The sequence below is a fragment of the Dreissena polymorpha genome, chromosome 11 (assembly GCF_020536995.1).
Source record: "Dreissena polymorpha isolate Duluth1 chromosome 11, UMN_Dpol_1.0, whole genome shotgun sequence".
NCBI lineage: Eukaryota > Metazoa > Mollusca > Bivalvia > Myida > Dreissenidae > Dreissena > Dreissena polymorpha.
In genome coordinates, this window is record NC_068365.1 from 1450865 (window position 1) to 1474423 (window position 23559).

The 23559-nt window shown below is 36.3% G+C and overlaps 2 protein-coding genes across 8 annotated transcripts in view; one reads left to right on the forward strand and one right to left on the reverse strand.

Moving 5' to 3' along the window:
• Positions 1–5808: 5808 nt before the first annotated feature.
• LOC127850333 (transcription factor Jun-like) lies at positions 5809–7518 on the reverse strand. The gene has a single exon (XM_052383304.1). It carries the CDS (start codon positions 7295–7297, stop codon positions 6467–6469), a length of 831 nt encoding a protein of 276 aa, XP_052239264.1. The 5' UTR covers positions 7298–7518; the 3' UTR covers positions 5809–6466.
• Positions 7519–7740: 222 nt separating this feature from the next.
• The window catches only part of LOC127850332 (mutS protein homolog 5-like), a 75116-nt gene continuing 59297 nt past the window's right edge, over positions 7741–23559 (forward strand). For 5 of the 7 annotated variants that reach the window (XR_008035212.1, XR_008035211.1, XM_052383298.1 and 2 more), the window contains exons 1-4: positions 7741–7837; positions 13810–14508; positions 17560–17695; positions 21297–21377. Coding sequence is in view for 5 of the 7 variants with exons in the window: in XM_052383298.1 (XP_052239258.1) it covers positions 13831–14508; positions 17560–17695; positions 21297–21377 (895 nt within the window). In the remaining 2 variants the exon portion in view is untranslated. Of the gene's footprint in view, positions 7838–10302; positions 10328–13809; positions 14509–17559; positions 17696–21296; positions 21378–23559 lie in introns of those variants that run through there. The other 2 variants (XM_052383301.1, XM_052383299.1) reach the window with 2 other exon arrangements.

A 23559-nucleotide genomic window follows, 5' to 3' on the forward strand; every position in this document is an offset into this window, starting at 1 on the left:
CCAGAGTGAGGCTCAACATAGAATGCAATGAACTGGTGGTGGGCCGGCCTGTGTGTGTACTGGTATGTTTGCAATGAACTGGTGGTGGGCCGGCCTGTGTGTGTACTGGTATGTTTGCAATGAACTGGTGGTGGGCCGGCCTGTGTGTGTACTCGTATGTTATAACGGACATGGCATATACATTCTTGGAGGTTGCATTTGGTTGGTCTTAAACAGGAAATGGGTAGTTGCAACTCTGCACACAATTGATTGGAAGGCTGGGTGTGTGGGGAGGTGTGGTATATTGTTTGAAGAAGGTATGCCTTGTAACTGCATCCGCATTACCAAGTCAATATCAGCTGGTAACACACGCACGTGCCAATATCAGCTGGTAACTCACGCACGTGCCAATATCAGCTGGTAACACACGCACGTGCCAATATCAGCTGGTAACTCACGCACGTGCCAATATCAGCTGGTAACTCACGCACGTGCCAATATCAGCTGGTTACTCACGCACGTGCCAATATCAGCTGGTAACTCACGCACGTGCCAATATCAGCTGGTAACTCACGCACGTGCCAATATCAGCTGGTAACTCACGCACGTGCCAATATCAGCTGGTAACTCACGCACGTGCCAATATCAGCTGGTAACTCACGCACGTGCCAATATCAGCTGGTAACTCACGCACGTGCCAATATCAGCTGGTAACTCACGCACGTGCCAATATCAGCTGGTAACTCACGCACGTGCCAATATCAGCTGGTAACACACGCACGTGCCAATATCAGCTGGTAACTCACGCACGTGCCAATATCAGCTGGTAACTCACGCACGTGCCAATATCAGTTGGTAACACACGCACGTGCCAATATCAGCTGGTAACTCACGCACGTGCCAATATCAGCTGGTAACACACGCACGTGCCAATATCAGCTGGTAACTCACGCACGTGCCAATATCAGCTGGTAACACACGCACGTGCCAATATCAGTTGGTAACACACGCACGTGCCAATATCAGCTGGTAACTCACGCACGTGCCAATATCAGCTGGTAACTCACGCACGTGCCAATATCAGCTGGTAACACTCCTAATATGATTCGATGCATAACGGTCTTGGAATTACCACAACAAACCAATAGCTAGATTTAAAGACTGTTTCATTTAAGACAAACATCGAACCAGAGACGTCTGACCGAACGTAGTTCACTAAATAAAGTAGCCTATAGTATTTATATACAAAACGGAAATCAAAACAGAATGAAATGCCTGGATTTTTGATGCAAAATATAACGCATAAAAAGGGAAAAAAAGATTATTAATTTTGAGACAGGTTTTAATCGTTCTAGTCGGTTGATAATGCCGATATTACATGGCATTTTTAGTTTTGCCAATCAGAAAATACCATTCAATTGTAATTATTAAATAGGAACAGGTAATCGTCATAAAAATGAATGCTTAAAAACTTGTATTCATCCTATAAAATATGTAGACGAGTACTTTTCATTGTCAAACAACTTGAATGGAGCGGGGATCCCTGGGCGGAATGCAATGCACGAGCGATTGATTGTAAGTGACCAACAGATGTGACGACTTAAAATCTAACATACAATGCATAAGACACTGCAACCAGTCTCAGATATGTAAGCAAGTATACTCAAGGAGGACTTTAATATCTTTAATAAATATCAGGAGTCGAATAAATAATCTATCAAATATAAACAAGCACAAATACGGCATGGCAGGACTATACTCTATTGTACCGAAGAAAGACAACTCTTATTTGATTCATTTAAAACAAGAAATATCTTTAAAAAAGATATACGGCGTTGATTGTGGTCGATGTTTATGAACGATCAAAAGTTATCCCTGTGAGATAAAAAGTAGCGGATGCCTTTTTTCTGCGCAGTTCTTAGCTACATTATAAGCAAATCAATTGCGGGGTGTTGCGCCAGATTTCGTGGCTTATTTTGCTTTATGTGATATTATTACTCAGATATCTATATTTACAGAATAGAAAAACACAAGAAACATGAAAATAAACGAGTGCATATAGGTCAGCCGGCAATACTCGAATCTTATTTAATTGCATAATTATAGTATAGTGAATTATTGTGCTCAAGCTTAATAAACTGGTCTAAATGGATAAATATTTCTAATTAATTTTATCAAAATTGGTCCTTATCATGCAAATGTTGAAACCATATTAAAAATCGATGATTGACATACCACAATAATATCGCCGAATATCTTTATTTAGTATCTTTCTGATCAAAACAGACTTCAAGTGCACAAAGTTTACGAGACGGCGTTTATATAAAGATTTCTGCAACTGACCGCAAACTGACCTTGATACCTTGCGGATTGGAATGCAATGCATTACAGTCACTACGTTATTGTCAGTAAGACCGGTGTAACACAATGATCGCAACCCCTTCTGCGAACTCCGGTGATGAACTGTATATAAACTCTGACTTTCACAAATGGCCGCGAATTGACCCGAAACCTCGCGAGTTGAAATGCAATGCAAGTAAGTACTAAATATGACAACATAGCCTTTAGTATAAACGCTTTTGTGATGGTAATTCTCTGAAAATAAAAGGTGAACGCACAAACTGTATTTATGTCGAAAATTGATTGTAAAACTGTTCTATATATTGAGCCTTTTCATTAGAGATAAAATTGTTTCATGCAGTAAAACAGTGTTACAAAGACGCGGATATGTTTCCAATGTTCTGGTGTTATACTCAAATCAGCCAATGGAATAAATGAAGTGTATTCATTCGTACCTAGCCGCGGGAAATTTTATTTGAGTATTATTGGACACTTACAAAGGTCAAGTCAAGGTGAAAAGCTGGCGTAATACAGCTTACGCCGAAAAACGCGCTTGTCGTTCGTCTGTGTCCAGTGGCTAAATTATTTTGGGACGGTCACATTCCAAACGTTGACGTCACCGTGACGCTCGATCATGGTTAACCGCACGTGTCGATCGGTTATTTCGCGCTCATCACGATTATGTGCGGCAGATGTTGACAAATAACTGCGTCAATCTGCAGTTATATTAATTAAACCTGTATCGATAAATATTCATACAAACCGAGTGTATAGTTCAGGTCTTGGTTGATTCATTTCGCGCTAATTTTCAGGCTGCCAATGGTGAAATATAGATGACGAATAGACAAATTGTATTAAAATCGTGTTTGTATTTTAATTTAATTTGGTCTTCTTGCTAAAATTCTCGTCTGATTTGTGTCATCCAACATAACTTTAGCCATATGTGATTAGAGAGCCTCTCACAAATAATTACTGCTGTACAACTAGCTCTATAATAACAGCATGTTATTGACAACGATATACAATTTATTAGTACGGTAATATCAAAGCCACAACATCGCATGCGTCCGTGACATTCGTGTAATGATACATACACAAACTTGCATGTATTTGAATTAATATAATATATGTTATACAAGTCCCCCAAACATCAACAGAGAAAACTAATATCAATAAACACGACAGAAAACGTGTATGTGATATAAATATTTTACACGAAACTTCACGACCAATAACAATTGAATAGATCTGTTAGGATCCTAAGAATGAATATTTAACACTCAATTGTTAAACAAATACGATAGCATGTTGAATATGATAAAACACGCCAGATGTGAAAGTACATGCACTTAGTATATGTAGTCCGTATTTTGTTAGGCGTATTTTTTATGTGAAGAAAACATAAGGGGATTTCCCCACAAATACCTAGCCCACCAAATTATAGTTGATATCACTTAGGTACGATATAATGTACTATTTAATAGCACGCGTCATAATAATGATAATAATAGCATTTGGTTACGAAGAAAAAATCTGTTTTAGTCAGGTAGATTATAATTGAGCCGTACTCTGTGAAAAGGGGATAACATGCCATGTGCATAAATAAAGTGTCGTCCCAGATTAGTATTTTTCATTTAAAGATGGTCTCTTCTTAGCAAAAGTCATTTTAAAGCGGAAAGTTTCGTATCTAATAGCCTGTGCGGGCTGCATAGCCAACATTATGTACAGTACCCAACACATATCGAAACTATAACCATTCAATAAATTATATTTTATCATCCTACATGGTGTGTTTAAAATTGGGACTTCTATACTATATACATTCGGGCACGATAGCATTATATTATCCGTTGTAAAAATCGTATTATGTTTATACCATGACGAGTGTAAACAGAATGTATACAACTGTAGATGAAGTTAAATGGAAAGGTGCGGTCTTTCTAGAAAATGCATCCATATTCACAGTTTCTAAATATGTTACACTGAAACGTTTGCATGCAGTTAGAGATAAGAAATAATTAATATCGATTTACCCCGATTAAGTTGACATTATTATTTTGTTTTTGTACATACATTATACGAGTAAGACACAATTTGAACAAAGAGTTTACAGAACACTTCGCTCGAGGTAAAACATATTGCATCATCCCAACCACGTACATTATAACAACGTAGCATAATGGCCCAAATACAACGGGAACTTTGGTCGCGGTTTCCCACGAATGACACGAGCAGGTATATTGGGTTTTGGAATTGCTTGAAAGTTTCAATACAAATCATGTGACTAAAAACGTACCGCTCATGATCAGAGTTAATTATGGATACATTTAAATACAATTTCAAACATTAAGAACCCGCTTGATTGACCATTTTATTAAATAATTACCGTACGATTAATTAATGTTCGAATAAATATTTAAAATATTAGGCACATATTTACATACTTAATCTATTTCAGTGTCTGCACTGAGTTCATTTTATTGGCACCTTTCACGTTAATTTTACTTCAGAAACATAAAGATCATATTAAACGTCGATATTTAATTACAAAATTTAGTCTTAACTATAACTTGTCGTAAGATCTTGGATAAGACACGAGTCCGGGTTCGAGAGCTGGTAGAGCATGTGTTAATTGGTGTGACCTTAAGTGTGTTGTCGCTTGTTAGAGATGGGATTGGGTGACCAAGTTAAGCCTAATCCGTGAATGAGGTATGTAGGTCATTTATTACAGGAGTCTCGTTCTGGATCTTTAATACATGTTCGTAGTGTCGCACCATATTACCTTGTGCAGTCCTTCCGCCCTTACTGGATTTTTGTTAACTCTTTCAGTGCTGGAACCGAATTTTGAAGGCCTTTGCAAACAGTTTGGATCCAGTGGCGTCTCATCAGAATCCAAACTGTTTGCTATTCTGATAGTATTCTTTGAAAAAATACGAAGTAAATGCTAATTTTAGAGATTCAGCAGACGACATTTTAGCAGACAACAAATTTCCCAGCATGCAAAGGGTTAAGAAGAGACTACATTTCAACAAAAATTCCATTTAAGCATCATAAGCCCATGCGGACTGCACAGACTGCTCCTTCCATTCAAGCATCATAAGCCCATGCAGACTGCACAGACTGCTCCTTCCATTTAAGCATCATAAGCCCATGCGGACTGCACAGACTGCTCCTTCCATTCAAGCATCATAAGCCCATGCGGACTGCACAGACTACTCCTTCCATTCAAGCATCATAAGCCCATGCGGACTGCACAGACTACTCCGGAATGACACTTAAAGAACATGCATTGAGAACAGTTTCCTAGAACGAGGCTAAAACGATTTCGTAATTATGATCGTCCTGAACAAAACAGGTTGCTCTGGGTTTAGTTCACTTCAATTCCCTCACTTGAAATTACGGCTTATATAAGCAAACATGGAATAAATAACTGAGGCTAACCCCATATTGTGTTCCCGCTGATGTGACACATAAAAACAAATAAACCAATCAAGTTTCCAATTTTATTAAAAAGATCTTTGTAAAAAATCATTAATAAAAAAACAAAAGACTGTAGCATTAAATACACACAATATTTACAGCACCATTTACACATATATGATGGTAATGAACGAAAAATGACTTCTGTAATGAATGACAGGTATGGAAAAAGGAAATGACGAGGAATGCTAAAAATATCATGACCCATAGAAACATAAACAAGTTTATTTAGCTGCATACAGAAATTGCATAACTGGTCTCAAAATAAGGTAAACAAAAACAGTTATTTTGGAATTTCACTGATATCAATTTCTAACAAGTACTTTTAAAAATCAATAGCACAGACCATTACAACAAAAAGTGAATGTTTGGTAACATTATCAATACTTCAATGACACTTAATAAAAGCAGTTTTAACAGATCTTGCAACAAAAACAAACAGAATAAAGCACTTAAGTTAACTTAACATAGTTTGACAATAACAGAAATAAAATTCTTATATATATGCAAATATAAATATAACATTACATGTTACAGAATCACTCCACATGTATTATGCGAACACCAAGATCTATAAAACCTAGATGTTTAAAACAATACAGCATGGTCCATAACCCGTTCCAATTTAAATATACTAAAAAATATACTACACCTTCAGTCAATATAGCTAGTACATGATATTCTGTGCCCCAATTTGACAGCCACTTTTTGCATGTTCAATAATAGTTTGCTTTAATTTAATCACTTCTTCTTTTAACCTAGATGCCTGAGTGGACAAGTCACTATTTTGTTCCTTAAGATCGGCAACTTTGTCTTCAAGGCGCGCAATCCTTTCGAGTTTACGTGTCCGGCATTTCCGTGCTGCTATGCGGTTCCTAGCTCTTTTACGCTCAAGTTTTATTACCTCCTGATTTGCCATGTTGATAGGAGAAGGGGGCGGAGAATTAAGTCCACATGGCACAGTTTGAGGTTCCTCCTTTATATGAACATTGTTAGCATACGACACTGGGTTCAGCAACGACTTCGAGGGCAAACTAAATCCACCGGGTAACGATGTAGTGGTTGTAAAAATGTTTTTTAACGCATCACTTGTTGTGAAGTTCACCATCATAGAGTTTATACTGTTCTCGGGTTGTGTAGTTGTCATGTTTGTCTCAGGTTTGGAGTGAAGCTCCGCCAGAGCTGCCACGAAACCCTGGGCGTACGCCTCCTGTTCGTCCGTCACGAACTTGGGGAACAGGATCTGGGTCGGGGTGGGTGTGGTCGTCACCATCCCGTTAGCCTGAATGATCATTTTCTCGAGTTCAGGCGAAGCCAACTTTAGCATGTTCAGATCCGGAGACTGAAGTAACGTCGCCTGTATCTTCTGTTTCTTTGCCGAGGAAATCCCACCGGAATTATTAAAATCCAAAGTCATAGAACGCTTCATGCTGTTGAGCTTATTTCCGAATGAGTTCTCGTGACCAGCACTATCGTCGTTATACATCGTCGTCTCCATCGTCCTGTGTTTAAATTTTGCAGCCACTTTTTCGGTTTAAAGCACGAGTTTTTGTGATATACTTTTCTGACTCACTCACTTCGCAGTGTTTCCCAACTCCTAATGTCAGTTCGACAAACTATTTTGAATCCGATGAGTCAAAATTCGCCAAATGAGTCACAGGTTTTCTCCGGCTTGTCTGAGGTCTTTGTATGCGCTGCGTAGACTAAATGCAATACACAACTTGGTCGACAATTTATATGATTATGACTCAAGGCGCTAAATTAAGAATGACATCAGTTTATCGTTATTTCATTGGCCGATAACGACATCATTTTGCACGTGGATGTCACGTGTGGCGTAAACTGTATTTTCATTCGATGGTTGTTATAGATACCAGGGCATTGTGGGATACGTTTATCTCCATATATGGTGAGTCTAAATTTATCAATGACGTTTGATGACGTCAAAGGTCGGAATTCCCATTGAAACGAGGCGGACATGATACCAGACGAACCGTGACTTTGTGACCTCTGTGTAAAGATGTTGGCATAATTTAAGGCGAGTGTTATGTTATAGAAGTATTAATTCTTTATTCGTTTTCTTATTTTCGAAGTCTAGCAGTATGGTTTGACTAAAGGACATTAATTGTATTTTTTTTCGTGTTTTGTGATTTCTTAGAAAAGAGGTCGTTTCCTTGAGGCCCGTCAAGTGAAAATCAAGCGCCACAAGAATCTAAAAAGTTTGTAAAAATAACGTTAAGGAAACAACACCATAACATAGCAACGTAAATAGATACGTTGTCCACAATAACTTTAAACAATAATAATTTATAAATTGAGAATGTCGTCTGTTGAAGTTAAGTTTAAAACGAATGAAATGTTTATGTTGTAAAGTTAATTTTAATAGGTTAAACATAAAGTAAAATAATTATTGGTTAAGTTTAGCTTAGTTTGGTTAAAATGAGTATATTTTACATCAAAAGCAATCTCAATTTGTGTCAAACAATATACAGCACGATTATCGATGAATTATTTTTTATAAGAAGGCCTCATGTTTAAAAAAACATAGATCTATATACAACAATTAATAACATAATAATAATTATTAATTAATAGAATCTGATTATCTTAAAACAAATTCAGTTGCCACTTTTGTGAAAAAGTTCCAGTACTTGCATATTAAATTTCAAAACAAAGTGTTTGAAATGTCAGATCTATGAGTGCAAACGGAAGACATTAGACTGAAAGTGAGTTTTATGAATTTGACACATTGAATGGTCAAATGATTTCAAGTCCCATAAAAACAAATCTGATGAACATGGTAGAGGTCCAATAACATTTGGTTAAACAAGTTTAATAAGTAAATTCACTTCCATAACTTGATAACAAAAGGGTAAACAGATTGGACAATTGAAATTTGTACAAACAAATTCTTTAATTACCGGTATTATGTTACAGTAATATCTATAAATTATGGAAAATATGTTGGATTTATATGTTTCAACATTCTATAAACCCCAAAATTGACAATTGTAAACAAATAGTAATGTCATCAGTCCTTAGTATTACTATTTAATGAGGTTTGGTATTCTTTGGTGAAGCCCTGTAAAATCCTTAGGTGACGGGACCTTATGTTGTGTAATAACTAAACATGGGTTGATGACTTATTAGGAAAAAACCATTGAGCTCCATAATCATTAATTGATGCAATCCTTAATATTCATGCATTGAATAACACAAAATTGGTAAATAAATCTAAAGAATTGAACTTAAAAGGGGGAGCATATGCCTTTTCTGTCAACTTCTAGATCTGCATATGGATCTTGAGTAGATAAACTTACTGATCACTTAAAAATGGCTCATATCTTAATTGATTTTGGCTTTACATGTACATAAGGCCTTCCTGTTTCAATATTGTGTTAACTATTTGCATGGATGACAGGTTAAACCTTAAGAAATAGGTATCTTAATCACTCATATTATTGATGTTTTTTATAATATTTGTTTTTATACGCCACGCAAATTCAGCGTTAGATAAATAAAAATTAAAGTCAATAATACCAAACATGTTTGGAACTTTGTGGTTCTCAAAATGAGAACATTTCAGATTGAACAATTTGTGTCTGGTAAAGAAGAACCTATATAATTAAGCTCTAATTATATACAGACATTAGAGGAGGGCATTTCTTGTACGTGTATACCTCTGCTAGTGTCTGCAGGGTTGCACAGTGATATTACAGTACATTGTTAACTCAGTGATATTACAGTACATTGTTAACTCAGTGATATTACAGTACATTGTTAACTCAGTGATATTACAGTACATTGTTAACTCCGTGATATTACAGTACATTGTTCACTCAGTGACAACAGATATTACAGTACATTGTTAACTCAGTGATATTACAGTACATTGTTAACTCAGTGATATTACAGTACATTGTTAACTCAGTGATATTACAGTACATTGTTAACTCAGTGATATTACAAAACAGTACATTGTTAAGTCAGTGATATTACAAATTGGAGACTAAAAAATGTGAACATAAGCAACTAGCAAGGATTCAGTGCAAATTGGATGGATTTGTCTTTAAAAAACTAATAGTTTCTGCCATTACAATGATAAAATGCCACACCTTTTCAATAATTCCTTGTTTACTATAAGTATACCTTTCTGTATGTAGCATACAAACTATTTAATAAATGTATACATAAATTACGCAAATATAACTTAATCAATACAATCACATAAGAACACCAATTTGTAGAAATTATGTCAGGGCCTCGGATTGTACAATGAGATTTGAATAAAATAATAATTTATAAACATTTTGAAAATAAAAATACAACACAGTACAAAAAATACCATGAAAATGAAACATAATCCATACCAATTTTTTTTTCAAGCCTAAACCTATCTTTACTTATTGCGTTGTTTGTTATATTATTATGAATGGGAATCCTATATTCTATTTTTAGCATTGCCTGATCTTGTTTACAATGTGATCATGAGTCAGTGTTTATTGGTGGGCGGGAGAACCATTATCAGGTCATGACTAGTGGATTTAAAACCTGGTCTAGTTTCCAATATTGCTTTATTAAAGGCCTTTGATTTAGAAATTATTCATATGCTTTAAATGCTAATTGATATGACTAGATAATATTGTCCTTTGTCTAGTGCACAATAGAGTGTCTGTATTGTTGTCACAAGTGATTAATTATTAATCAGTATGGTTTTTTAGAGGGTATATTTATGGCAATTAATTTTCAGCACTGTTGAATACTGCTAATCTATTATAATGGTTTATAAGAATGGTTTTGTGTGAATTTCAAAGAATCATACATATTTAACTTTTATTATTTTTGCCTAACTTAATAATAAACTTTTAATTTGCATAAAAAAATTGTCGTTCCCTTTTACGTATTTTATGTAGAACAAACATTACAATGCTAGATGTATTTGCTGCCTAAAAACTAATGAAATAAATCTAAAGTAAAATGGAGCTCATCAAAAATAATTAACAGCGCGAAGTATAACCACTATCTCTATATTTAAATGTATTTTTATTTTATTTTTTCATAATGAATGCCTAAGTTCAGGCGTTTTTAATATTTCATAAGAAGGTACGTGTATTTAAACATATTGATAATGTAATGTTGCAGAAATTAACAGAGCCTCGAGGTTGAACCAGGTAAAGGTCACAGTTTAAGTCCTAAGGTCATGTACTAGAACCAACCATATCACTTTGTTGGAAGCATCTCTTTGATCACCATGAATGGCTTGTCCAAAAGCTAGGCAGATGTGAAAAGCATGAAGGGTTGGGGTGTTGCATTTCAAATCCAGGCCTCTATTTCTGTATTCAAGTCTCAATTTAAAGTATAATTCAATAGTAGGAAATTGACCTAAGCACCTTTTCTAGAGCATAACTTTGTTTCGCATGAATCATTTGCCAAAGACATGTACTTTGGCAAAAGTGACAAGCTTGTAAAAAGGACTGTCACATGCAAGAACCAGGTCAAGGTCACAGTTCTGGGTAAAAGTGAAAAATAGACCAAGATCTTTTGGTCAAAGGTTCAAAGGTCAAATGTAGACTGTATTTTGTCTAATAATTACCTCAAACAATAATTGGGGTATCTTTGTGATCACTCCTGAGTTGGGAATTTATACATTAAATGCTAGAAAGTTTATAAGCTACTTTTTTGGATTAGAAATGTAGCCCAATATTGTGTATAAAATGAAGTAAATTAAACATCATTGTCGTAAAATTATTCAAATTAATGTTTTTATTGTCATTTACAAATTGGCCCTTTAAGTAAATTATATATAAAAAAATTTCCAATACTGTTTTTATTCAACTTGTAACTATAATTAACTGCAAAGCATTCAATTAATATATATTTTTTGGCATCCAATATTTTGCATTTGATTCAGGTATCTTTGTATAATAGCTTGAAGTGTACTGCTTTAACTGTACATTTATGTGTATCTAGTTTTGGAAAGCAGCCAAGCTTGGTTTGAGTCTCCTTGTGGTATTCACTATTAAATAAATGTATGGCAGGTATTTGAAGATAACATTCAACCCCTGGTGTGAATAGCTGTATGTATAGTAGGAGCCATGTCATGAGAAAATGGGTCTTATGTGATATTCATCTAGTGTAGCTTTAGACCAGCCTGTGCATCCATAGAGTCTGGTCAGGAGTTAGATTGTCAGCTTATGAGGCCACGACACAAATTGCGTGACTTAACCCTTTGCATGCTGGGAAATTTGTCGTCTGCTAAAATGTCGTCTGCTGAATTTTTTAAATTAGCATTTTCTTTGATTTTTTTTTCAAAGAATACTATCAGAATAGCAAACAGTTTGGATCCTGATGAGACGCCACATATTGTGGCGTCTCATCTGGATCCAAACTGTTTGCAAAGGTCTTCAAAATCTGGTTTCAGCACTGGAAGAGTTAATAGAGGACGGGGTAGCTACTGACTAGGCAGTATGCCCAGGCAGGTCTGGAGATTTGCTGTCCACAATATATTGGCATGAGACTGATTTTCCTATTACATGGCTCATTTTTTGTATGTAGACACTCTCTTAAATGTTACAATGATTTGCATTAGAACTATGGTAAATAGTGGAAGCTTTGTCAACCTCAAACTGGTTTAAATAATCACAAACTTCTTTGCCTAAGGTGCAGACAAATAATTACACTAGACGGTAACATTTTATCCCTTCTGTTCTTACTTATTGTCAGTAATTTTACATTCAACATCATCAGTCCACATACTTTCACAATACATATGATGTTTAACCCATTTATGCTTAGTGGACTCTCCCATCCTTCTAAATTGGATCAATTTATTTCCAACATTAGGGATATGTAGTATTTTATTTATAACAGAAATTCCTGTAAGCAAACAGCGCAGACCCTGATGAGACGCTGCATCATGCGGCGTCTCATCTGGGTCTACGCTGTTTGCCAAGGCCTTTTTTCTAGACGCTAGGCATAAATGGGTTAACATGTTAATAATTGGTTGATATGTGTGAATATTTTTTACTGCACATTTTCTTTAATAAAGACATTCATAATAAACAGAAAATATTTTAGTTAATTTTCTATTGCTTTAATTTTTGCTTTTCTTGATTGATACAGTTTTTAAATGTTTATGCATTATTTTTGCACACATTTTTAAGAAAATGTGTTGTTAGAAATGAACTAAAATTTAGAAAAACATTAAGAAAATATTACTTAATGATGAACTTTAAACATAATGTAGGATATAACTGACATTTTTTTAAACAGAATAATCATTATCATTTTTCTGAAGTGCACAAAAGTAACTCAATAAATAATTTAGATTTTTTATTGTCTTTTTTCAAAAGGGGGTTTACAATGGCAGACAATTTGTATTACTTGTTAAACAAAAAGATACTGGAGAAATGTACGGAATGGAAGACATTAAGTAACACACACATGTATCATTTTGCTTTTCGTTATACTGTTATTTAAAAGTATATCATTTATTATTATGATTTATATTAAATATTATCTACTCTATTCATTTAATAGACAAAAGCAATTATGCATTCAACAAGATTTCAATGAAAGGTGACATGTGAATATCTCTTTGTACAAAAAATCCTTTTCTTCAAATTATATTTTGAAAAAAAAGTGTAATTCATTTTCCAATTGTATGAAGTTTACAACATCAAACATAAACAATATTTTGAAATATATGGACACAGTACATCATTCAGATTGTTTCAATAGAATATTCAGTGCGCAGGGTAGTTTTACTTGTATAGTCAAAAGAAAAACATAATACCATTTCAAACCAATCCAAATAATACAAATAAATAAAGTCAAATAATGATAAACAAAACAGGCAAAATTCACAAAAACTGACAGACCTTTAGAAAATTGCCCTTTAATATTAAATTTTATAATAATTATCAAATATCCTCATTTTATTTTCATTATAAATGAATGAAAAGAAAATAATTTTTCAATGACTTCTCACGTTTGTGTTTCTATCTCCAGCACATTCCACTAGCCTTCACGATGGATGCAACTCCAGCTAAGCGTAGATTTGCAGGACCCGATGGGCATGAGGTTCGATCATCAGACAGACCCGGTAGGCCTCAACACACTTCCACTATGTCAATGGAAGTCTCCACGCCCTACCTGTCTGTGACAACCAATGGTCTTACCTCTACCAGTGAGCTGACCTCAAATAGTGACAGGGCGTCGTCAAGCAGTGGTGTTCAGACTATCAATAGGAAAACATTCACTACACCAAGTTCACGAGGCGTTGACAAGACTCAGAACAGATCCAGGTCAACTGAAAATGTTTTTGTTCGAGAAAAGCAGAAAGGGAAGTCTGGATCATCCTCGAAGGACACGCCATCATTCTTAAATCAAGAAACTCCATTGATATTGGCCACAGCAAAACAGGTTGGGTCAGCCATTATGACCTCCTGTAACACTGAATCTATTCGACATCTACTTAACCCCTACTCTGAATGCTTCAGTACTACATCGTCCGAATATTTCCAGAAAAATAAACCCTTTGCATCGTCAACTCCGGTGTCAAGGTCAAGGACAATGTTGAGTTCAAGGTCAACCACTGCGACCTCCAGTGCAAGTTCAGGCACTGAGGAGACAGAGGACATGGAAGACAGCGATGTTGCCCCTGTGAGGAGAGCGGCTGAGGTCAGCAATGAATCAGAAGATTCACAGGTAACATTCTTTTCACTCTATATACTTCAATAATTTGTTTTGCTCCCTGGAGCGCATAATGCTCATGGCAGGGATGGAAATTAGTGGTTGCCCGTGAGCCTGGGGCCAGTACATTTAGGCCTGGGCAACTCAAATTCAAAAGTTAGTTGTCCGGCTTGGCAACTTGCTTTTAAAACTTAAAACTGGCGACTGTGAGTAAATAATTAGTTTAATAAAATTCATTAATCAAAGCCAATGAAATGATTTAACTAAGACTTATATTAGGACATAATACACAGAAAGTTTGTCAATTAAGAAATATTGTTGTTTGCTCATCTTTTATTTTATTTAAAGAAGTTCTTATATACACACGACCCTACATGTACATCATACTGGGCTCGTTAGTCTTTAGCTGGGCAACCAAAATACTAAAGATGGTTGCCCGTGTGGGCAACCAATTGTAAAACGTTAGTTTCCATCCCTGCATGGGAGCTTTTAGGATATGGTGATGTTCGTCCTCTGTCATCTGTCAGTCTTTGAGTGCATCCTTTCATGTGAGCTGCAACATTTTTAGCTCGGCGGTTTTTGGAGAAAACCCAAGGTATTGTCATAGCCAGCTCGTGGTGTCTTTTCGCCATCCACGTCGTGCTAAAACCTTAACATTTGCTCTAAAATCAAAGTGCTTCCACCTTCAACTTTGAAACTTAATATGTAGCTGCACCTTGATGAGTTTGACACGCCACACCCATTTTTGGGTCACTAGGTCAAAGGTCAAGGTCACTGTGACCTTTAAAAAAAAAATCTTCTGACAAGCTTTGATTTATTCAAAACTGCAACCGCAGCCGAGCGTTGGCTACCGTTATGCTGTGCTCTTGTTTCTTCTTACAACTTCTCCTCCTAGACTGCTGTTCAGTTTCCAATGCAGTCTTATCAGGGACAATGTTTTCTGTTTTAATGGACATTTTTGTGAAAAGGAAGTCTCTTCTGAACGAAAATCCAATCAAGGTGGAAAATGTTGTCCTTGACAAGTTTGTGCAGACTACACAGGCTTATCTGGGACGGCACTTTACTTACACACAGTGAGAAATCACCATCTTTCTGGTGTCATTTTTATAATATGAGTTATACAACTTTTGTTTGACATAAATGATAAATAATTAAAACAAGCATTTTTGATTATTAATTACAGATTAAGTTATAACAACTTCAAATCCTGTTTCATGTTGCAGTGTCTTTGTAGTAGTTCAAATTCAGGGCTGGACTTTGGTCCCATTCCCAATGGAAAAAGTAATATATTTTACCCAAATGGGGCCCAAAAATGCCCACTTGAAGGTTTCATAAAACAATATTTTTATTGGATCTCATCATTAAATTCCCATCCAGCTTTATAAGTTGAACCCGAGTAAATATAATATTGAAAACACTTGAATTCTAATTTTTGAAGCATTTTTTAGCAAAACAACAACTAAACTTATTTTAGTCAAAACTCCGTGATTTTTTCCCAATCAAAAAGGACCTGGACCCATTCCCTAAATGGTTAAAAAAAAACGCTGTGTTGTATAAGGATTTGTTTCGTTTAGACTTGTTATATGTGAGTACTGTTAGTAGTGATGAATCACTGGGAAGCAGATTGCTGTGCGGAAACATTTGTCAAGTGCTTTCTTGTCACATGATTGTATATTCTTCTTGAAAATCCTTTTGTCTGTTGATTGCATCACATCCTTTATTATTTAGTAAAATCACAATTGCCTTAAAAGTACATGCTATGATTTGTGAACGTCATAATAAAATGGGCAACATGCACTTTGTGTGTTGGCAAAAAGACAAAGAAGAGAAAGTAATCACTATTTATGTAAAGAGAAAAAAACAACATTTTTTAAATGAATTTTTCATGATACAACATTTGAAACAAATACAAAAAGACAGCTGCTAAATTACCAACAAATTGGTTATTTCATTTAGTTCATTGAATCATTGTGTTTTGTTTCAAAATTTAAGTGTAATTAAGCATAGCTCAAGGGCAATTTTGTTTTAATTAACATGCAGACCTTGAATATTTCTTGGTAATTTTGTACTTCCATGTTGACAGTACATGATGGCTAAGGCTAGACTTGTGTTTTAGGAAGAAAACATTGATGTGAATAATTTAAGCAGTGTTCTAGGAAAACTGGGCTTAATACGTGTGCTGAATTCTTGCTTGTATGGTATTTTTTATTCAAAAGAAGTCACGTTTTAGCATAAATCCATTTTAGATGAAAAGTATCCTCCCTGTGCAGATAGCACAGACTTATCTGGGAAGACACCTGCACACATGCATTAAGACCTTTTCTCGGGAGCGAAGCTCAAATTCATAAACAAAGGTCAACAGAATGGGCTTGCTCAGTTGGTAGCATGCTGGAGAACTAATCCAAGTGTTGCAGGTTTGTTCTCAGCCCAGCCATATAACTTCATTGGCAATTACTCCTGACATTATTTATTGAGCCATTTCCCCCTACCATTTTTTAGCAAGTAAGCTTTCATTTTAGCATATGTATGTGCACTTAGTACTGGTCAACCAGCTGATCCAAATAATTGTGATTGGCTTAATGACCACCGTAATATGACTGAAAACTTAAACCATGTCTTTCTCCTCATATCCAGTCCAATTATGGCTGCTTAATATAACAAATACATACTTATGATTATTAATGTAGTACATAGAAAATGATTCTATGTTCAATGAAATATACCACGGTCTACATATTACGACTTTAACTACAGGTACATATTGCAGTCATTTACTGAAGGTGTACATGGTCCTGATGTGGCGGGAAGGGTGGCTGAGCGTGGCCTACTACAACCTTGACATGACTTTGAATAACCTTGCTAACTCTGTCTACATATTGCAGGTGTACATGGACTTGATGTGGCATGCTGACAGGCTGGTCATGGCCTTCTATGACCTTGACATGACCTTGCCAACCCTGTCTACATATTGCAGGTGTACATCGGCCTTATGTGGCAGGCAGGGAGGCTGAGCGTGGCCTACTATGACCTTGATACGACCTTGCTAACACTGTCTGCATATTGCAGGTGTACATGGGCCTTATGTGGCACGGAGGCAGGCTGGGTGTGGCCTACTACGACCTTGAAACGACCTTGCTGCACGTGATGATGGACTCCCCAGAGGATGAGGGCTTTAAACTCCTCAACAAGCGTTTGTGCAATAGTAACATTTTCGTGGATATACAGTATATTGATGATAATTATTGGGGGCATTAATTTTGGTTTATTTTGTGGGTTCACCAATCAAAGAATTTTACACAAAGAAATTGGAAAATGATCAACACAATTTCTGCATTTTTTCCCCAAAATCAGAAATCCACCATTGTACATGTCCAAGAATAAAACATTTTTTGAAAAATATCCAAATTTTATGCAAACATTTATTATTATTTTCAGTAGTTTATTATGCCCCCCTTTGAAGAAGAGGGGGTATATTGTTTTGCTCATGTTGGCAGGTCCGTCTGTCCGTCCACCAGATGGTTTCCGGATGATAACTCAAGAACGCTTAGGCCTAGGATCATGAAACTTCAAAGGTACATTGATCATGACTGGCAGATGACCCCTATTGATTTTCAGGTCACTAGGTCAAAGGTCAAGGTCACAGTGACTCGAAATAGTAAAATGGTTTCCGGATGATAACTCAAGAACGCTTTGGCCTAGGATCATGAAACTGCATAGGTAGATTGATCATGACTGGCAGATGACCCCTATTGATTTTCAGGTCACTAGGTCAAAGGTCAAGGTCACGGTGACTTGACACAGAAAAATGGTTTCCGGATGATAACTCAAGAACGCTTACGCCTAGGATCAGGAAACTTCATAGGCACATTGATCATGACTCGCAGATGAACCCTATTGATTTTCAGTAAAATGGTATCCAGATGATAACTCAAGAACGCTTAAACCTAGGATCATGAAACTTCATAGGTACATTGATCATGACTGGATGACTGGCAGATGACCCCTATTGATTTTCAGGTCACTAGGTCAAAGGTCAAGGTCACAGTGACTCGAAACAGTAAAATGGTTTCCGGATGATAACTTGGAAGTGCTTTGGCGGATTTCATTGAAACTTGGTATGAGTATGTATACGGATAAGAGGATGATGCACGCACATTGATCATGACTAGCAGATGACCCCTATTGATTTTCAGGTCACTAGGTCAAAAGTCAAGGTCACAGTGACACAAAACGTATTCACACAATGGCTGCCACTACAACTGACAGCACATGTGGGGGGCATGCATGTTTTACAAACAACCCTTTTTTAAATTGTATTCTCAATCTGACAGTAGTGCCCTAATCCAGACCTGTGATCTAGCACAAGCCGTCTCTGATACATTTTGCAATGGGCTTGCTATAAATAGCACAGGCTAATCATGGACAACACTTTCCGCTTAAACTAGATTTTTGCTAAGAAGGGACTTTCTTGAAACAAAAAATATCATAAAAGTGGAAAGTGTTGTCCCTGTTCACACAGGCTAATCTGAGACACAACTTTACAGACATGCATTAAACCCCCTTTTCACAGATCAGGGCCCATAATTTTGTTTTTACACCAAGCATGGCACTGCTAAGCTCTCCACAGAAAAGTATGAACAGTTTAACTGAATGCTGTTATATTCCCAAAATTCTTATAAAAAATGATGAAAAATCCACAACAGAAATATCTGATGATGTTCAAATTCAGTGAAACTTTCAGGGCTCTAGATAACTTTTTGGGAATATTTGGTTTATCAACCCCTGTTTTTGACAACAATAGGGGTTATGTAAATGCAATAGAGTTTTAGCAAAAAGTTCAACCCTTACTTTTGAGCTTAATTGGGTTTTTCACCCCCGTTTTTTTAAACTCAATTTGGTAATTTAGGGAATGACAATATACAATGTAGTAACCTTAGTAGATTTTTATGATATATACAAATGGAATTCAAAAAGGTACCTGTACATAACAACAAACAATTACTGAATTTCTGATCAAAGTTCGTTCATTTTTGCGTTGAAAAAGACCGAGTTCGTGAAAATCGCTGCACATTTGATGAAGTTATGGCTGTTCAAAGTGATGCATCCCGTTTTTGGGTCATTTTGAGTTGATTACATTGAAAGTGAAAGTAGAAATAATTGGAAGGGTCTATGAATAATTACAATAATACCCCAAATATTGATAACCGCTGGAAAGACTGCCTTCTTTTCTTCATAGGACGGCATATAAACTATCTGGTACATTTTTGTACGGAAAATAACCAGCCTAAAAATATGCCCAGTGTTCGTAACAATTGCGTTTCATAACGTAAGGTTTTTTACGTGAATTAAGTTATCAAATTTGTATTTGCGTTTTTGTACGCTTTATTTTGAATTTTATTACGTTTTTGGTTATTTTAATTGCGTAATAATGCAAAAACGCTTGTTATCTATAGCCCTGATTACTAATATTTCTTTTGTTAAGTTTTTTTGTTGTTGGTGTTTCAAAACCATGACAGCAAGGCTCTAATTGATGGACTGGGATGAGGTTTCAGAATTCAATGTATAGCATTGAATTATTCACATCTAAAGGTTTGTTTAAATCACACTGTTATTGTATCCACTTGACGACTGGCATAACTTGCAAACACAAATGAGGAGCATCATGCGAAAAAAGGTATTACGCCGTATGTGGCCAGCATATTTCCTGACCAGAATGCTGCCTCGTGTTGAATGGGGCCCATTTTGCATGACAGAGCTCAAATAATTTTAAAGTCATACAGACAGAGAATGCTATAATAAGCAAACCTAAGATCATATCAAGAATGCAGCAATTAAGGTTTGGGAAACTGCAATTTTACATGCATTTTACTATTATAACTAGATCCCTGGCATGAATTAATGATAGTATTTGCAAATTACAACTGCAGACCTGGTTTGTAAGACAACTGCCAAGTGCTGTAAAGCATGCAATATACCTGACAAATGGGTATTAAAACTACTTTTTTTGCCAATAGTTTTGGCACGTAGATCTGGTTTGCTATATGTTGTAGAAGAAATAAGACTTAATATGAGAATAGAGTCACGAAGTGTGCATTAAAAAGGTCTTTTACTTGTGCAGCTTTGACAATTGCATATACATTTTGAAAAATATGTATAAAATGTGTACTTTTATTAAATATTTTATTAATATTTTACTAAAGATACATAAATAAACGTAATATATATCTAAATCATTATAGTTGATGCAGAGAGAATACATCATTTCAGCATCAAACTACTTTACAAAGTCACTAGAGTATAATTGAGTTAAACGGAAAAATCATTCTTAAAACCCGTGTGTGTTTTAATAGTGTTGTCAATAGTTCAGTCTATGCAATCCACACTCACAGAACACACCATTGTTATTGCATTTTCTGTTTTAACCCTTTCCCTCTCAAAAGTAAAGTGAAAATGGCTTTTGTAAACAGCATAAAGCATTTATAACAGCTTTCGAGTTATTGCAGTTTGTTCAGGTTTCATGCTATTTGATGCTGATCAATATTTTTAAGTAAGATACATGTATGAAGTCTTTTAAACTTGAATGTAGTAAGAAATGTATTTAATTAAATTTTTTATTACAAATGGGTCAACATGTGTTTCTGAGAGGTTAATGATTAAGTAAGTTGCCTCTAATAATACATTCACTGCAGACATAAAATGTTATCCCAGATCTGCAAGTGAAGATGGAAGAATTTCAACCCTGGCAACACTTTAATTAACAAGCCCGGTTTTATTGTGACACCCCTCCGCATGTATATTTGCAGTTCTGGAGGAAGTGAAACCAGGGGCCGTCATAGTGAGTTCCAAACTAGATCAGCGCATGATGAAAGTTCTGACTGCATACGGTAAGCATCTGGTCAATTGCTTTGATTACATTTTTATTATCTTACAGTTTGCACCTTGAGACATGGTTAGAAACTTACATTGTGACCATGGCTGCCCACCCTTGTACCCTCTGAGACATGGTTAGAAACTTACATTGTGACCATGGCTGCCCACCCTTGTACCCTCTGAGACATGGTTAGAAACTTACATTGTGACCATGGCTGCCCACCCTTGTACCCTCTGAGACATGGTTAGAAACTTACATTGTGACCATGGCTGCCCACCCTTGTACCCTCTGAGACATGGTTAGAAACTTACATTGTGACCATGGCTGCCCACCCTTGTACCCTCTGAGACATGGTTAGAAACTTACATTGTGACCATGGCTGCCCACCCTTGTACCCTCTGAGACATGGTTAGAAACTTACATTGTGACCATGGCTGCCCACCCTTGTACCCTCTGAGACATGGTTAGAAACTTACATTGTGACCATGGCTGCCCACCCTTGTACCCTCTGAGACATGGTTAGAAACTTACATTGTGACCATGGCTGCCCACCCTTGTACCCTCTGAGACATGGTTAGAAACTTACATTGTGACCATGGCTGCCCACCCTTGTACCCTCAATGGTTAGAAACTTACATTGTGACCATGGCTGCCCACCCTTGTACCCTCAATGGTTAGAAACTTACATTGTGACCATGGCTGCCCACCCTTGTACCCTCTGAGACATGGTTAGAAACTTACATTGTGACCATGGCTGCCCACCCTTGTACCCTCAATACTTATTGTACAGCATATTTGAGTTGTTTCAGACAATCTTTGGATCTGCCAAGAATTTAGCAGGCCATTGCCTCCTGAGATCATGCTAACCCTTATAGCGCTGGAGCTGAATTTTAAAGGCCTTTGCAAACAGTTTGGATCCAGATGAGACGCCACAGAACGTGGCGTCTCATCAGGATCCAAACTGTTTGCTATTCTGATAGTATTCTTTGAAAAAAATCGAAGAAAATGCTAATTTTAGAAATTCTGCAGACGACATTTTAGCAGACGACAAATTTCCCAGCATGCAAAGGGCTAATATTCATTCCTGCTTAGGAATCTTGATATCAATATGATCGTGGAGTTATGTTTGATAAAATTATCTGTCTTGTGCCATATGCGGCCAGTGTAATGCCAGACCAGCCTGCTTAATAGAGAAGCAGTCGTCGAAATTCGCACTAGTCCGACAGCAAAAAAATAGTATTTTTTCTTTCGGGCTTGTAGGAAATCCAGTATTACAAGCCCGACGTGCTTGTACAATTCATTAAACAGAAAACGAGTTCCACTTTCATTTTCAATATTTGTAAACAAAGTTTTGAGCCCCTTAAATCAACAGCCGCTTATGTTTTAACACACTGCGCACACATGCTGGGCAATCAGCCGCTAATTGGATTACTGCGCATAAAGCGCATGGTTTTGTGATTCCCAGATTACTATTATGTAAAATAAATGTTTTGCGTTGCGTTCGGGACACAGAGAGTAATGGCCGAACAGTTGTCATTCAAGTACATCGTTGAGGAATGCGAATCTGAGGTAACTGTGATTGACGCATTTGTCAACTGGCTTTTTGTAGAATAACCTGGCACTTAATTGCTTATAAATTTTCGGGTGGTTCAGGTTTGCTCTCTCGTTCACATGGATATATGGGATAACTTTCTGCTAATTTTTTACCTAAACTTAATGTATATATTTATAATTGTGATTCGATTGAAATCCGTGTGTGAAATTAATTTCTTTTTATTTCAGGATCCGAAAGAGGCTGGCTCAGATGACGAGGAAGCTAACTTGGATGAGGATGAAATTAATAAGAGATTTTTATTGTATTCTTAATATTGAATAAATGAATGCTTCTTTGGATGTTTTATGTTATGTTTATCTGCATTTTTAACAAAAATGTTTGGGCCAGTAAAATCTGACTCGGGCTTGTTCAAATTCCCATAGTTCTAGCCCGACTTGCTTGTAGATTTAAATCTCAATTTCAATGACTGGAGAAGTAAGATCAGGTGTTACCTTGTGGACAGCCTAGCTCCAGACTGCGCAGTAGGGAAGTCTTGTTTGGAGCTACGCTGGAAGCATATGACATAAGACCTATAAAATATGGCATGCACGTCACATGGGTTCATTTTTACTCCCTTCCTTGTGGATTGCATATGAATGGT